This window comes from Eucyclogobius newberryi, unplaced genomic scaffold (genome assembly GCF_026437365.1).
Source record: "Eucyclogobius newberryi isolate DKJ021-1_F unplaced genomic scaffold, fEucNew1.0.hap1 SCAF_1, whole genome shotgun sequence".
NCBI classification, from domain to species: Eukaryota; Metazoa; Chordata; class Actinopteri; order Gobiiformes; family Gobiidae; genus Eucyclogobius; species Eucyclogobius newberryi.
The window spans coordinates 32,662,167-32,675,387 of NW_027315723.1; the positions used below are offsets into that span (position 1 = coordinate 32,662,167).

The 13,221-nt window shown below is 41.3% G+C and overlaps 1 protein-coding gene across 4 annotated transcripts in view; it reads right to left on the reverse strand.

Annotated features, from left to right (window-relative positions):
- Positions 1-4,576: 4,576 nt before the first annotated feature.
- LOC140359066 (kinesin-like protein KIF13B) overlaps positions 4,577-13,221 on the reverse strand; it is a 48,494-nt gene continuing 39,849 nt past the window's right edge. For 3 of the 4 annotated variants that reach the window (XM_072443956.1, XM_072443944.1, XM_072443951.1), the window contains 4 exons: positions 12,741-12,826; positions 9,192-9,260; positions 6,562-8,146; positions 4,577-5,842 (listed from right to left, as the gene is read on the reverse strand). In XM_072443956.1, the coding sequence (XP_072300057.1) occupies positions 5,577-5,842; positions 6,562-8,146; positions 9,192-9,260; positions 12,741-12,826 (2,006 nt within the window). In that variant the 3' untranslated portion in view covers positions 4,577-5,576. The remainder of the gene's footprint in view (positions 5,843-6,561; positions 8,147-9,191; positions 9,261-12,740; positions 12,827-13,221) is intronic. The other variant, XM_072443963.1, reaches the window with a different exon arrangement.

Here is a 13,221-nt window from a genome sequence, read left to right on the forward strand (position 1 = left end):
GTTAATAAGGTATAGAAGAGTGTTTCCCATTGATCTTAACCAGACAACGGTGGCTCAATGATTTCATATTAATATACGTATTTTCTTTTTGTTATTTGAGGCGTTTAAGTGTCACTTTATACCAATATCATGCAGTTTATCGTTGACTGTTTCTGTTTAGGGCAGTACAATGAGCAAAATGTGGTTTAGTTACACTATAGTACAGCTTGTTTCTTGACTATGGAGGGCACTAAACGGTAAGACACGTTTGGACTAGTTTGTTTTTGGAGAGGATTTGTACGGCCCCAAAGTCTCCACTGTTGAGCGAGATGATTGGACAAGAGAGAACGCAGATGAAACCAAAATGGCAAAAAGCTCAAAGGCGCAATGGACGATTTTTCGGCGATTTGAGAACTCAGGCGGAAGTGATTTTGTAGATTTCCGTCTTCTTATGAGTCAGCTCGAACAGTCTTTCTCATTCTTCATTTTGTCCCGTACACTGAGGGAACTATATTATGATAGATCAATGCGCTTAGACACGCGGAAACGTGGGGAAAGTGCGGAAAGTGCGTAAAGACACATTAAAAGGCAGAAAAGTGAATTAGATGCAGAAAAAGCCGACTGTAAACCAGAAGCTGTGTCTTGTTCACTCTCGTTTTAGCCACAAACGTTGAATTACTGATCTTTTTTTATGTGAAGATCGGCCGTATGATTTAAAAAAAAAGGAGTGTCTGCAGTGCCGCGGCGCGCGGCCGAAACTGCTCTGTTATGTTTGTGCCGGCCGCGCGCCGCACCTCCTGAAACTGCGCCGCTATTTGACCGCGTTTTAGCGCCGTTTTAGACCGCGCCGGGTTAGGGTTAAGGTTAGGGTTAAGGTTAGGGTTAGCCATGAGGCTATAAGGGAAATGCCGCGGTCCCTGAAACTGCGTGGCTATTAGCCAAGTAATTCAGTCACAATTTAGATTTTATTCATGGCCGATTGCCTCTGGAGCCGTCCAAAAGCGCTCTAAACTGAACCGGTCTAAACGTGGCTCTAGTCTCATCCGTTAGTGAGAAACTGTGGAACATAAGTTACATCCAAACCTGTGATTAAACACATCTGTCATATCGATTACACGGTTGTGCAGTTGTCACCAGTCAGTATTATTTCTTCAACGTGGTTCTGTGGATCAGACCAACTTCTCTAGCGTTTCTTTTTAATCATTTAATATTTTTTTAATCCACCCCTTGTCTTAAGTTTGCCCTGTTTTTCACTTGTTTCTTGGCCAGCCACACTAATCTGGTTAAAAACACGAGACTTATCGGCTGTTGTCTGGAATAACTGACACATTTTGTACAATTTACTCTCAATAATACATGAACATACTTGCCAAACCTTAGAGGATGTGTCTATAAAGCCTTCAGAATCACTTAAGATATCTGAGAGACAATCAACAACCAAAACGTTCAAGGCAAACCTCCCAAAGTCGTAGATATCGCTGTAATAATGAAGTTCCTCGACTAGTTTGAAATGAAATCGCATTAAAGTGGACGTAACTGTAAAAAAAGAAAGAAAGAAAAAAGCCACGGAGCGAAGCATGCTTGTCCTCTCCTGCTCACTGGATACCTCTTCTCCCTCAGCCTGAGCCAATCCTCAGAGAACACCTCAGTAGACCTCAGAAATAGCTGTACTGTAAATATGACCTATAATACAGTTCTCAGTCTCACAACGACCTACCTACTCAAACCCGCTCCGTCACCTCCTCATCGCCGCGGCGCTGACTGCGGCTCGGACACGGACCTGCCCTCCTCATCCCTCCACACTGGAAGAGCTGCTCGGGTTCAGCGGTGAAACTGCAGCTGACTGCCAATCCCAACCACAGAACCACTATGAAAATAAGAGTATTTACTGTAAAGACTCCAGAGAAAACATGGCCGTGGTTTTGCAGCAGCAGCAGAGGCTTTCACTGAAGACGAGTCCACACGGGGAGTGGACGTACAATCATTTTGCCTTGGTATTTAGCTTCCCAGTTATACTATTGTAAAGTACTTTGAAACTCAATTTTAGGGTCAATGTGATATAGTTGTGTAAGGATGGGATTTGTGCTTTGCTTTGCGCTGTTCATGCCAAAGGAAAGACTGTAGCGACAGAGTCTTAAGAGCCGAGCTCCTTTGGTGTGTTGTGCAGCCGGCCTGTGTCGCACACTTAGACGTTTAGCAGCCACAAATATCATACCGAACCCTCTTTAATACTGTTGTGTGACGCTGCCTCTTTATATTCGCCTCAGAGCTTCAGATTTAGACTGGGAACAGAGCTCTGCCTCAAAGGGACCAGTCTGAGGGCCCTAATCAAACTCTGAGGGGCCCCTAGTCCTACAGGGGGGCTTGTGTTAGCGATGAGGCTGTTTTGTTTCACTTGTAAAGTGTGAGCACTTTCAGTCCCAGACTGAGACTAGGTCCGGCCTAAGGTCTATTGTATGTTTTAAATGTGTCTGAAAGACTCCAGGTCTGTAAAGATGAGCTCCAGAGCGTTGGCAGAGCCTGGTATGACAGGTGGCACCAGCTGAGAGCTGTTTGCCCTGCTGTCAGACGCTAAGCTACGTTAGCATTTCCCACTTTTTATTTACACAAGTGGAAAGCTAACAGAGCTGTCAAAATATAGTGCCAAGCTACAGTCTCTGTTTCCTCATCTTTGACATAAATGTAACTTTTCAGGATCTGCAGGATAGTATGTTATAAAGTATGTGAAAGTATCTAAGTATTCCACAAATCCCTGACTTTACCAAACGGGTTACTTGAACCAGCTGCAGCAGCTCACAAGGGGGACCTGTGTCTAAAGGAAAGGGTGAAATGATAAAACATGTGTATTTATACTCATTTTATTGTGATGTACAAAAAGAATGACATGTTTTGAAATTAGCCATGCTTTAATGTTAAATTAATCACTTGTTGTTTTCCTTTTCACATTTTCCAATGATTTTGTATTCTTTTTTACACTTCCCCGTCTGGTATTGGTAAGCTATTTATGAAAAGTGAATGACGATGATGCACCTTATGAGAACTAAAGCTTGAATGAACCCTGAAGCTTTTAAAGTAAAGAAACTGTAATCCAAGTGTTCACGCCGCTCCAAACTCTTTAAAAGCTGACATCCGATTGGCTCCTGACAGGCCAATGAAATGACACCGTTCTACCTGTAACCCATAGCAACCTTAGTCTCCCCACCTAAACCCTATTTATTTATGATCGTAAAGGCTTTAAACAAAAACAGTTCTCCCTAAATGTATGAAAAGGTCATTTTAAAATATTTGATCAGTATTTGTACCAAAGTAATTCATTATTTAACACGTCTTAGCTTTACGATGACCTTTTTATGTGTGCGCTCAAATTCGCTGAATGACAAAACAGAAACATGAACTTTTATGGAGTTTGGCGTGACGAGCGATGATACAGTGAGGGACAAATGGTGTAATTAGCCGTGTGAAAACGTGCATTTAGAGATTACAAAACGAGAGACACTTTAAATTGCCTTCGTTGTCTTGACTATTTAGCAAGTCTACGGTAGAATCCAGCAGTGTTGTACGTAGTGTGAACGGACTCGTGTCGGGGACGTCTTCTCACGGTGTGTTCAGGGTCAACATGTCCACACACACGTCGTGCCCCTCTGCATCCCGCCCGCCCACCGACCGCAGACGACTGGACGCAGACTGTCGTAGCTCGATCTCTTTAAGTTCTCGATTTACTGTAATTGCCCATTTCAGAATTTAGTGCCTTTTTTGGACAGTAGACTGTTCTGTAATTAAGATGTAGTATATATACATTATTTGTACAGTTTCTTTGTTCATTTTAACTTGTGTTTATTTTAGTATATTATGAAATGTACAAGAGAATAAAGCTATATCAACGAGACGTGAGGCGCCTGGTGTGGATTTGTATTCTCAAAGTCACTTCCTTGAATGAGAAGACAAGCTTTTGCAAAACTCTTAACTACATTTTTAATTGCATTTTATCATCCAAGAAAACAACACATACAGGAGAATGAAGAGAAAACTGGACTAACCTTTAAGAGAAATTGTACTTTTTGTAGTAGTTTTGGACTGCATACTCTTAGAGTAGAAGTAAATATTAGTCAAGTAGGAGTACTGTTCAAAATGTTTACTCTTCCCACTGCAATGTGACAAAAGTGGTATGTTGATTACATTAAATGATTTAAACATGTTTCTTGCGCTGCCTTTTCAAATAAGATTCAGTTTTCACTCATTTGTCCATTTTCAAAATGCCGGAGTTTGTGAATTATCTAAAGTTCTGTCCTTAAATGACATGAACTTGAACTTACAAAATAAGATATTACATTCCGACAGTTACTATTAGTGGTTTCCCCAAATACTTTGAGTAATTTCTTGGGATCTCTACTTTTTACTTTGAGTAATATTATTTTGAAGTAGTGTTACATCTTTAGCTGCTCTACCCTTTTGACACACCTTTCTTTTCACTTACACTTAACTGAACTTCCCAGTGGCTTTGAAAAGTGGGTCAAATGCAGACAGTAACCTCCTTTTAACAACATCCACCACAAACCTTCAATAATGACTCATCATTTGGTCCCCCAGACGAGCCATCGATTCATCGTTTTATTAGGAACAATTTCATCAAATAAATAAAACAACTCTACATTCAAAAAGACCAACGTATTATAAAATATTTTCCATACAAACATAATATTAAATGCATCATTTTAACCTCGACTCTCTCCCCAAAAAACGCAGGCAACTTTCCCCCAAACTATAAAAAACAGTCGACTTGTATCACAGGTCGATCTGAGTGAAAGTGCTGAGTTTAAAAAGTAGATTGGCACATTCAAACGCAACAGTAAAGCCCTTAGACATTAGGAAGTTAAAGGTGCACGGTGTAACTTTTCTGTTGAAGCGCACGCCACCCGCTCGTCATTTATTCACTTACAGGTGTTTCCATTGATTTTAAACAACTCAATTTGACCCGCGAGTTGACGTGGCTGCGTAACCCGCTTTTCTCTAGATACAGAACGTTTAATGCTGTACTGTGGAACATTCCAGGCACAGCAAAAACATCATAAAAGAGACGAGCAACAAAAAAGCTACAACATTTGCCTTTAACACAATAACTCCTCACATACTTTATACTTTACTTTATCACTTAAAAAGGCACAGAACGTCAAAAACAAAAAAAATACCTTTGCCATTTTGCCATTCTTTGACAAACTAAAACAAAAAAGAAAAATCACATGAAGTGCAGTGTTTGAATTTAGATGTGAATCGACGATACTACGATCTGTTCAGAGTTTTGCGCTTTTAAAAAATGTGTTCAAACTGTGGCAGACGGATCAAATCGTTCACAGCGTCGTTAAAAACAGGGTTAGTCTCGTTTTAAATGTGCCGAACAGTTGCGCTGCTTTCAAGTGCATTTCTCTGGTGAAACTAGATGCGATCACCAGAAAATACGAGCAGTTTCCTTAAGTAGTGATATGTTTGGGTTTTGTGAGTTAATTAGGGCCACAAATTGTTCCATATATTTGTCAATTTTAACCAAAAATCTGCAAACTTTACTGTGGATTTTCTCATTTGATCCGACAAACCGTGTGCGTCTACGTGTCCCACGACTTGCGGTTCTCTGCGCCTTTCCCTCCTCGCCCCGTGGCCCCGCCCCCTGGCCCCTCCCCTTTGGCCAGGGCGGTGAGGGCGGCCAGGTTGGGGCTGGAGCCGGAGAGGTTGGCACTGTGGCGCTTCTGCTGTCGCCGCCGCTTGCTGCTGGTCCCGGAGGCGCGGCTCACTCTGCCGGGGCGCACCAGGACCCCGTATCCAGGGTTACAGTGGAAGTAGTGCCTCCCTCCCACGGAGCCGTCGTTCTTACCTGAGACCACAAACGCAATCGCACAAAAACCACTGTCAGCAAGCCGGGAAAATGCAGTTCCCGCTACTTTAATCACAGAGAAAACGTACGGCTTTGTTAACAAGGTCGATGTTGTGACCTTGGGCTGTAGTGCAAACAAAAAAACAGCTTTTCTGGTCTGTTCTTTTGTATCCGGGGAGTGTCGTGGCAATATTATCAGTAGATTTAGATTTGAGTCATCAATTTGTTTCGTCTTAAGTTAAAAATGTGGAAAAAAGCAACAATAGAAATGCTGCAACATATTTACCAAATGCTAAGATTAAACCAGTAAAAAGAAGTAAAATGTAACAAAGTTTTACTACTACAGTGGTTTGGCTTCTATACATAATACAGTTCTGGACAAGCTCCTGAATAGCCTTTGTTGCACTGGTTGCCCATTGTTTTAGGATTGATTTGAAATTGTTGCTCGTTTTTAAATCTATTGATGAACCGATGCCAATTTATTCATCACAAATTATCTTTGTCTGGCCAGTGTCTGTTTAACGGTCAGAGGAAACAGAGCGTTTTCCAAAATAAATCCCAAACAGTGGAATTCTCTCCCTCTTAATTAATCTCCATATGGCTTTGACTCAGCATGAGCTAAACATTTTTTATGATTATGCCCATTGAATGATTGTTGTGCCATAACTTGTAATTGTGTTTTATAAATGAACTTGATCCATGACATATTGCCTTCTCACCTGCCGGCACCTCCAGCTCCACGCCGACCCAGGTCCCTTGAGCGAAGTCCGTAGGGCCCACGTAGCGCACCGTCCCGTACTTATTGGTCCCAACGGTCACAAACTCTCCCTCCTTTAGCCATTCGGGCAGGACGGCGTTGGGGTCTCCTTCCTCCGAGTCTGAAATGATCTCCGGCGCCTCCACCGGGACAGACAGGTGCGTGCCGAGACCACCTGACCCCTCTGCCACCGCCGCCGCCACCGCTTCATCGTCGCCCAAGATTGGCTGGAAGGACTTGAGGTCTGAGGACTTGACTTTTTTGGTTATCTTGAAGGGACTCGCGGCTAGAGGTTTGGACGAGGCAACGCTTGAAGGAGGTGGAAGCGGATCCGTAGACTTTCCGGTGACGATTTCAATTGTTTGACTTGACTTTAAACTGGAAGACTGTCCATCGCCTTCTGCTGAATGGACTTTCTCTGAACTACTCGACAGATCATCGGTTGATCTGGCTTCACCTAAAGACGGAGGATTTTCAAGTGTCAGTGTTTCTCCTTCCGCTATCGTTTCATCTACATTTGATTCTATAGCGTCTTCTTGCACCAATGGTTGCAGTTGCTCCACAGACTCTTTAACATTTGCAGACTGGACTTTCTCCTCTGTATCGTCTTTGTTCGACTTCTTTGACTCATCATTTTGGGTTGAAACGAGAGCTGAAGGTTCAGATTCTTCAGGTAACGAGCAAGAAGACTGTCCGTTGACTAAAGTGGTTTCAGCTTGACCCGACAGTTCTTTAGCTGCTGTTGAAATGTGGTCATTTGCACTTTGGATTTCAGAGTCTTTGTCCTCTGATATTTCAAGTGTTGATGGTGGAAGTGGCTGATCAGCTTTTTGTTCATTTATACTTTCTTGAACTGTCGATTCTCCATTTTGTACCAGATTTGTGGCTTCCTCCTTGTTTGTAGTGTCCATGTCAGAAGCTTGGTGTGGATGTGTCTCATCTTCCACAATCAAATCTATTGGCTTCGCATCGTCTTCACAATCAGAGGCGAGAATATCTCGGTTTTGCTCATTTTTGCTCAGAGTATCGCATTGTTTTAGCGCCTTTTCCAATACAGCGCAGTCCATTTGTTCTTGAGCAGCTTGACGTTTACGCAAATCCTTTTCCAATTCCTCTGTCAGCGATTTGTCATCCAGGAGATATTCACGATCGTTTTGAGCATCCTCTTCCTCCTCCAGATCCGCCTCTTCCTCCTCCAGATCCTCCAGATCCGCCTCTTCCTCCTCCAGAACCTCCAGATCCGCCTCTTCCTCCTCCAGATCCGCCTCTTCCTCCTCCAGATCCGCCTCTTCCTCCTCCAGATCCACCTCCTCCAGAGCAGACTCTTCCTCGGTCCTGCAGCTGGACAGGGGCGGCAGGTCCCAGCTCAGGGTGTAGACGTCGTTCAGCGTTGCCGTGGAGATGCTGGTGGACATGTAGCCGCTGGACGATTCACTGACGGGACTCAGGATGGCGTCCTCTGTCTCCATGACAACGGGAGGCGGAGCGGGGACCGGTCCAGGGCTCTCCGGTGAGATATCAGTGGGAATGATTTTCTCAATGGGAACCTTCAAAAAACAAACAATGATGAAGCATTATTTGTGTTGTACCTATTGAGTAACTTTACTTTGTTCTAAAACACGAGGTGCCAAAGAGAAACAACAACAAGACATCTGTCCCTCTGCTGATTCCCCCTGGACTTACTGAGATTTGGCACCATCTACGGGCTGCACAGGGAATTAAAACAGGCTCATATAAAACAACTGGAAAGTTCTCATGGAAATGCAAGGAAGCACACAGTTGTACAGATCATGATTAGACGGGAGAAATTCACAGAATGAGTCTGGAGATAATTTATGGACAGCAGAGAAGATTCTCTCATCGCAGATTGAGAATGTCATCGTTATCGAGGAGATTCAGATCAGCGGTAAGAGGACTTTCTAACCAGGATTCATCAAACTAGGGTGAATGAAGCTAAATGCTACTCCAGGTATATTTTGATGAGTGAACAATGTTAGAAGCTCTCAGGTTGTAAGCTTAAACAGTTAACTTTGCATAATATGTGTTACTAACGTAGTAACATAACAAGTAGATCATCGTTTTACGTTTAGTTCATTGTAAACCACAATACTGAGCTAAAACTGCTTGTTACTAGAATTGGGTTAGTTTACTTTCTGTTCAAAACTGCAGAACTGATAAGCAGCAGATCATCATATGTGTTTGTATTTTTGAAAAGTGTCCACGGGACATTTTAGAACTCTACAGACTCTAAGTATGGGGATACAGGCGGGGATAGGAGGTAGGTGAAAAAAGGAATTACTCCAACATGCATAAATTTATGAGGATTGAAAATCACTGAGTGAACTAAATATTTTATCATATTTTAGTGTAATTCATAAAATAAGATTGCAAAACTAGTAAATGCAAGACGAGTGATGATAGAGGAGGTGTTAGCATCAGTGAATATCAAAATGTATTTGAATATTTGGAAGCATCATAATGCAAAAAATACTCTTGTTTAAAACTAACCATTTTACCTTGAATAGATCTTTTGTTTGAAAAAAAAAACACATTTGTATCATTTTTTTAAAATCTTGAATAGACTGGTCTTACTGGTTGCTGAAGTCGACTCATGCCTTCTTCGATGCTGGCCGACTGCACCATGATCCGAGGAAGACTGGGCTGAAGAAAACATCACAATTTTGTCATAATTTATCTGCTTGCATTATATTTACACACACTTACACACACACAATGCATTTAATCATAGATTATCCAATTAAATGAAACTAAACAAAGACTCCAGAGCTTCTCAATTACGCCTCAAATACACTAAATACACGCCTCAGTGCTCTCAGGTCAGTGTCACGGCACGCTTTGATTTGAACCACTTTTTAATTCTTGCAGAGGAAGTCTCTACTCAGAAGTATTTCTAAAAACAGTGACTAGATGACTACAACTGAATCTTTTTCTACTATATTTTTCATACATTTTATAACGACAGTAGCTCTGACTCTGCTCGGTTACGTTGCTTTCACGAGTGTCATCAGAAACAAGGATTTCTTACCTTTCAAATAGTTTAATTTGGACAAAATACTACTTTTAATAGCTGTTATAATTTTAATTTAATATTACAGTTTAGGGAGAACTAAGTAACATTTTGCCTTATTAAATATATTTGAAGGTCCCCGTGATGGCTAAATATGTTTTTTTTCGGGTGTGTCTGTCTCCCTTTTTGCAGACATCAACCTGAAGACAACTCTCCTGAGAAACCCTGGCCTGTTTTCTGACAGTGTATTTTCACACGAGAGCTGCAGGGGGAGCTCTATCCTCAAAGTCACTTAGTTCTGCTTTAAAAGACACCAGGTGAGTATGGGTGAAAATAGGTGGTGAAGCTATACTCTTGTAGCAACAGCTGTCCTGGGACAGACTGACCAGTACTTGGCTGCCTTGGTCCACCTGTGATCTCCTGCCACCTTCACTCCAAATATTAGTTCATAGATCCAGATTAAACACCACATAATTATCCCCCAGAATCAGCGCTTCATGGTTCATTGGTCATGATGACTGTGTGAGAACTGTGGAGCAGACGTGTGATTGGGGGTCACAGCTCGACTGACACTAACCACAGGGTCAGAGTTCAGGAGGTCAAACACAACGATTCTGTTCATCTCTGCATCCTACACTTCACAAAAACTCACTATTCAGCATAAAAGAAACCAAAAAACAAGTATTATTTTAACTTTGCATGTCCAGTTCAGTTCATATTGTTTCAAATAAAATATTCTAATATTTTCCCCTTGTTTTCCCCTTTTTGTCGCCTTAAAATTATTTTCTCTGTGATTTGAAGGCTCTACCAACTCCCATGATGAAAATTAAACTAACCATTTCTCATGCATTACATTAGTATCATTTACTATTTTTTTTTAAATATTCATTAGTATTTATTATTTAAAAGCAGCTCCAAGTGGATTTTAAATTGACAAGTGTCCAAAAATATGGATTGACTTAAAAAATAATAGCATTTGTAAAGTTTTGAACTTGTCGAAATTGCTTTAATTTAAAGTATAATTCATTTTCATTAAAGTACAGCTTGATCATTTCCCCCGCCTTCCCTCACACTCACATTTCGCTCACTTCACGGCGGCGCTATTATCCGCGCACGTAATCTTTGTTTTGTGTTGACCTACAGCAGGAGCTCACGGCGAGAAGACAAGTGCTCATTAGGGCCTGAATCTAAAACAATTCCACAACAGGAGCTGTAGGTCTCCACTTCACGCTGACAAACGCGCTCTGATTGTGTGAACTGCTAATCAGAAGAAACGCCGCTGTAATCTAGTCTTTCTCGGTGCGTTTGAGGTCTTCAATTCTGACGTGATTGAAGACAAAATAATTCAGCTCTTCCTCATTCACTCACATGTCATCCAAATAAAATCCAAGACATTTACTCCACACAGCAAGAGGAGGACAATAAATCAAAATGTAGATATTGTGCATGTTATTTTGAATAAATAAATAAATCTGAGTATTGAGTACGGTATATAGAGAAAAAGAAATGCTGTAAACTTTCAAATCAGAATCAGAAAAACATTTATAGCCATCGTCAGTGAACAAAATTCACAAACTAGGTACTAGGTCCAACATACATGATGAATAATAATAACACAATACATACAATAAGGCATGCATGAAATTATACTTTAGTTGGTCAGGAAATAGTGCAAATATTAGCAGTGCAATGGACAGATGTTGATTTTATGATGATCAAAGTGGCAGGTGTTATAAAGTGACAATTAAGAAGAGAGATGAGCCGCACAACTCCATTAGCTCCAAAGAGATATTTATTTAATTCTCATTTGGTGAAGATGATTGTGCAGGATCACAAAGGCGTAGTCACAATTAAGGACAACTATGTGTGTCTCTCCTCTCTAGTGTTCATCAGTCCAACACACACATTTATCTGATAATTAAACCGCAACTAACTAATTACAAATCATGTTTTAACACAATTCTGTTGGATTGACATACTATCGTTATCAAGAGACTTTTTTGTCAGTATCACCCAGCCCTCTCAACATATCTGTACATCTAGAGCACCATGAACACAGCAGGGATCATGTGTATTGTAGAAATGTCCATCTTGTGCATACAGGACACCTCCATTCCTGTATTTGTATGTGTGTATTTGTATGTGTGTATTTGTATGTGTGTATTATTTGTATCGGTCTATGAGGGGCGTCATCCCACTGTTACAGAATGTGTCCTTGGTCAGCTCGTCTCACAGAAGTGGTTTGTGCTCCTCATTGTATCTCAGCCTGGCTTTCTTAACTACTATTTAAACCTGTGCGAGTGGAATCAGAGTCAGGCTTGAATAACTAATACGAGCTCAATGTGTTGAGTATTCAAGTCGCCGGGTCCTGCACTGATGGTCACTGAAGAAGCAACAAAAATACTTCACGTTAAATAATCTATACCTATATCTAGACGTACTCAAGTCAAATGTATGTTGAGAAAGGATTGTGTTGTTTTTCTGTCAACAGAGGCGACTGAATCAATAGCTTATCTTCAATGGGTGTTTTTATTATTTATATATTTTTATTTGCAGCACTTGAATTCAAAACCTTCAGGCAAAATGTCATCATAAATGTTCTTAAGAACATACGAAAGGTATTTTAACTGGACTGAAAAGTATAGAGATTGTAGTGAAAGAACAGGTAGCTGCTCTCAAATGTAGTGAAGTAAATCACAAAGTATCCAATGCTAAAACTACTTAAGTACATATACCTATACTTTTTACTTAAGTACAGTACTTTTACATTTGTAATGAGTTACTTTCCACCACTGACAATATACACAGGTCAGCAGTCGATCCTCTGCCTTCAAACTGAACACACAAAACAATAACTAATAATACATTTGTATTTCCTCTCATTAGTGGAATCCAGTCTCTGCCCTGTCACGAGCCGTTGTATTAGTTACATGCAACATCCCGATGAAACAAGCGCTCACATTTTCTCCCTTTATCCTTCCATTGTTTGCTTTCTGCCTCTGTTCCCATGGCAACGGGAGATAGAAAAGATGGCAAAAGTGTGAATGTTTCTGCTGTGAATTGTGCGAGAGGCATGCAAATGTGTAGGAGCGGGTGGAGCGGGTGGAGCGTACCTGAGGCGGAGGAGAGAGGGCCGGGTCCGGTTTCTCCTCTTTGGCTCCGGGAAGCAGAGACATGAGCATCCGCGGCATGGCCTTCACTGAGGGCAGAAGAGACGCAGCGAAACGTGGATGAGCTTTAAAACAAACGGACCAACAGAGGAAGAAGAGAAAGGAAGGAACAATTTCAGAAGAAACAAATGAGTCTAGTTTAAATGAAAATTATTGTGCATAATTTGTATTGTTAGTGGCCTTTAAATGTACTCTTGAGCAACTTTACTTTAGCACCTCATGTTTTAGAACTAGGAACTAGGAACTGACCTTTGGGCTCCATCTACTGGCAGCAGAGGGAATTACATAGAGATAAACCAATGCTAGCTTTCCTCTGACATGCTAATGCAGCCACACAGTTGTGATGATTGTAGTTTGAGGCAGAAATGCTCAGAACGAGTCTAGCGATGATTTATGAACTTAAAAACAGCACTAAAGATCTCTG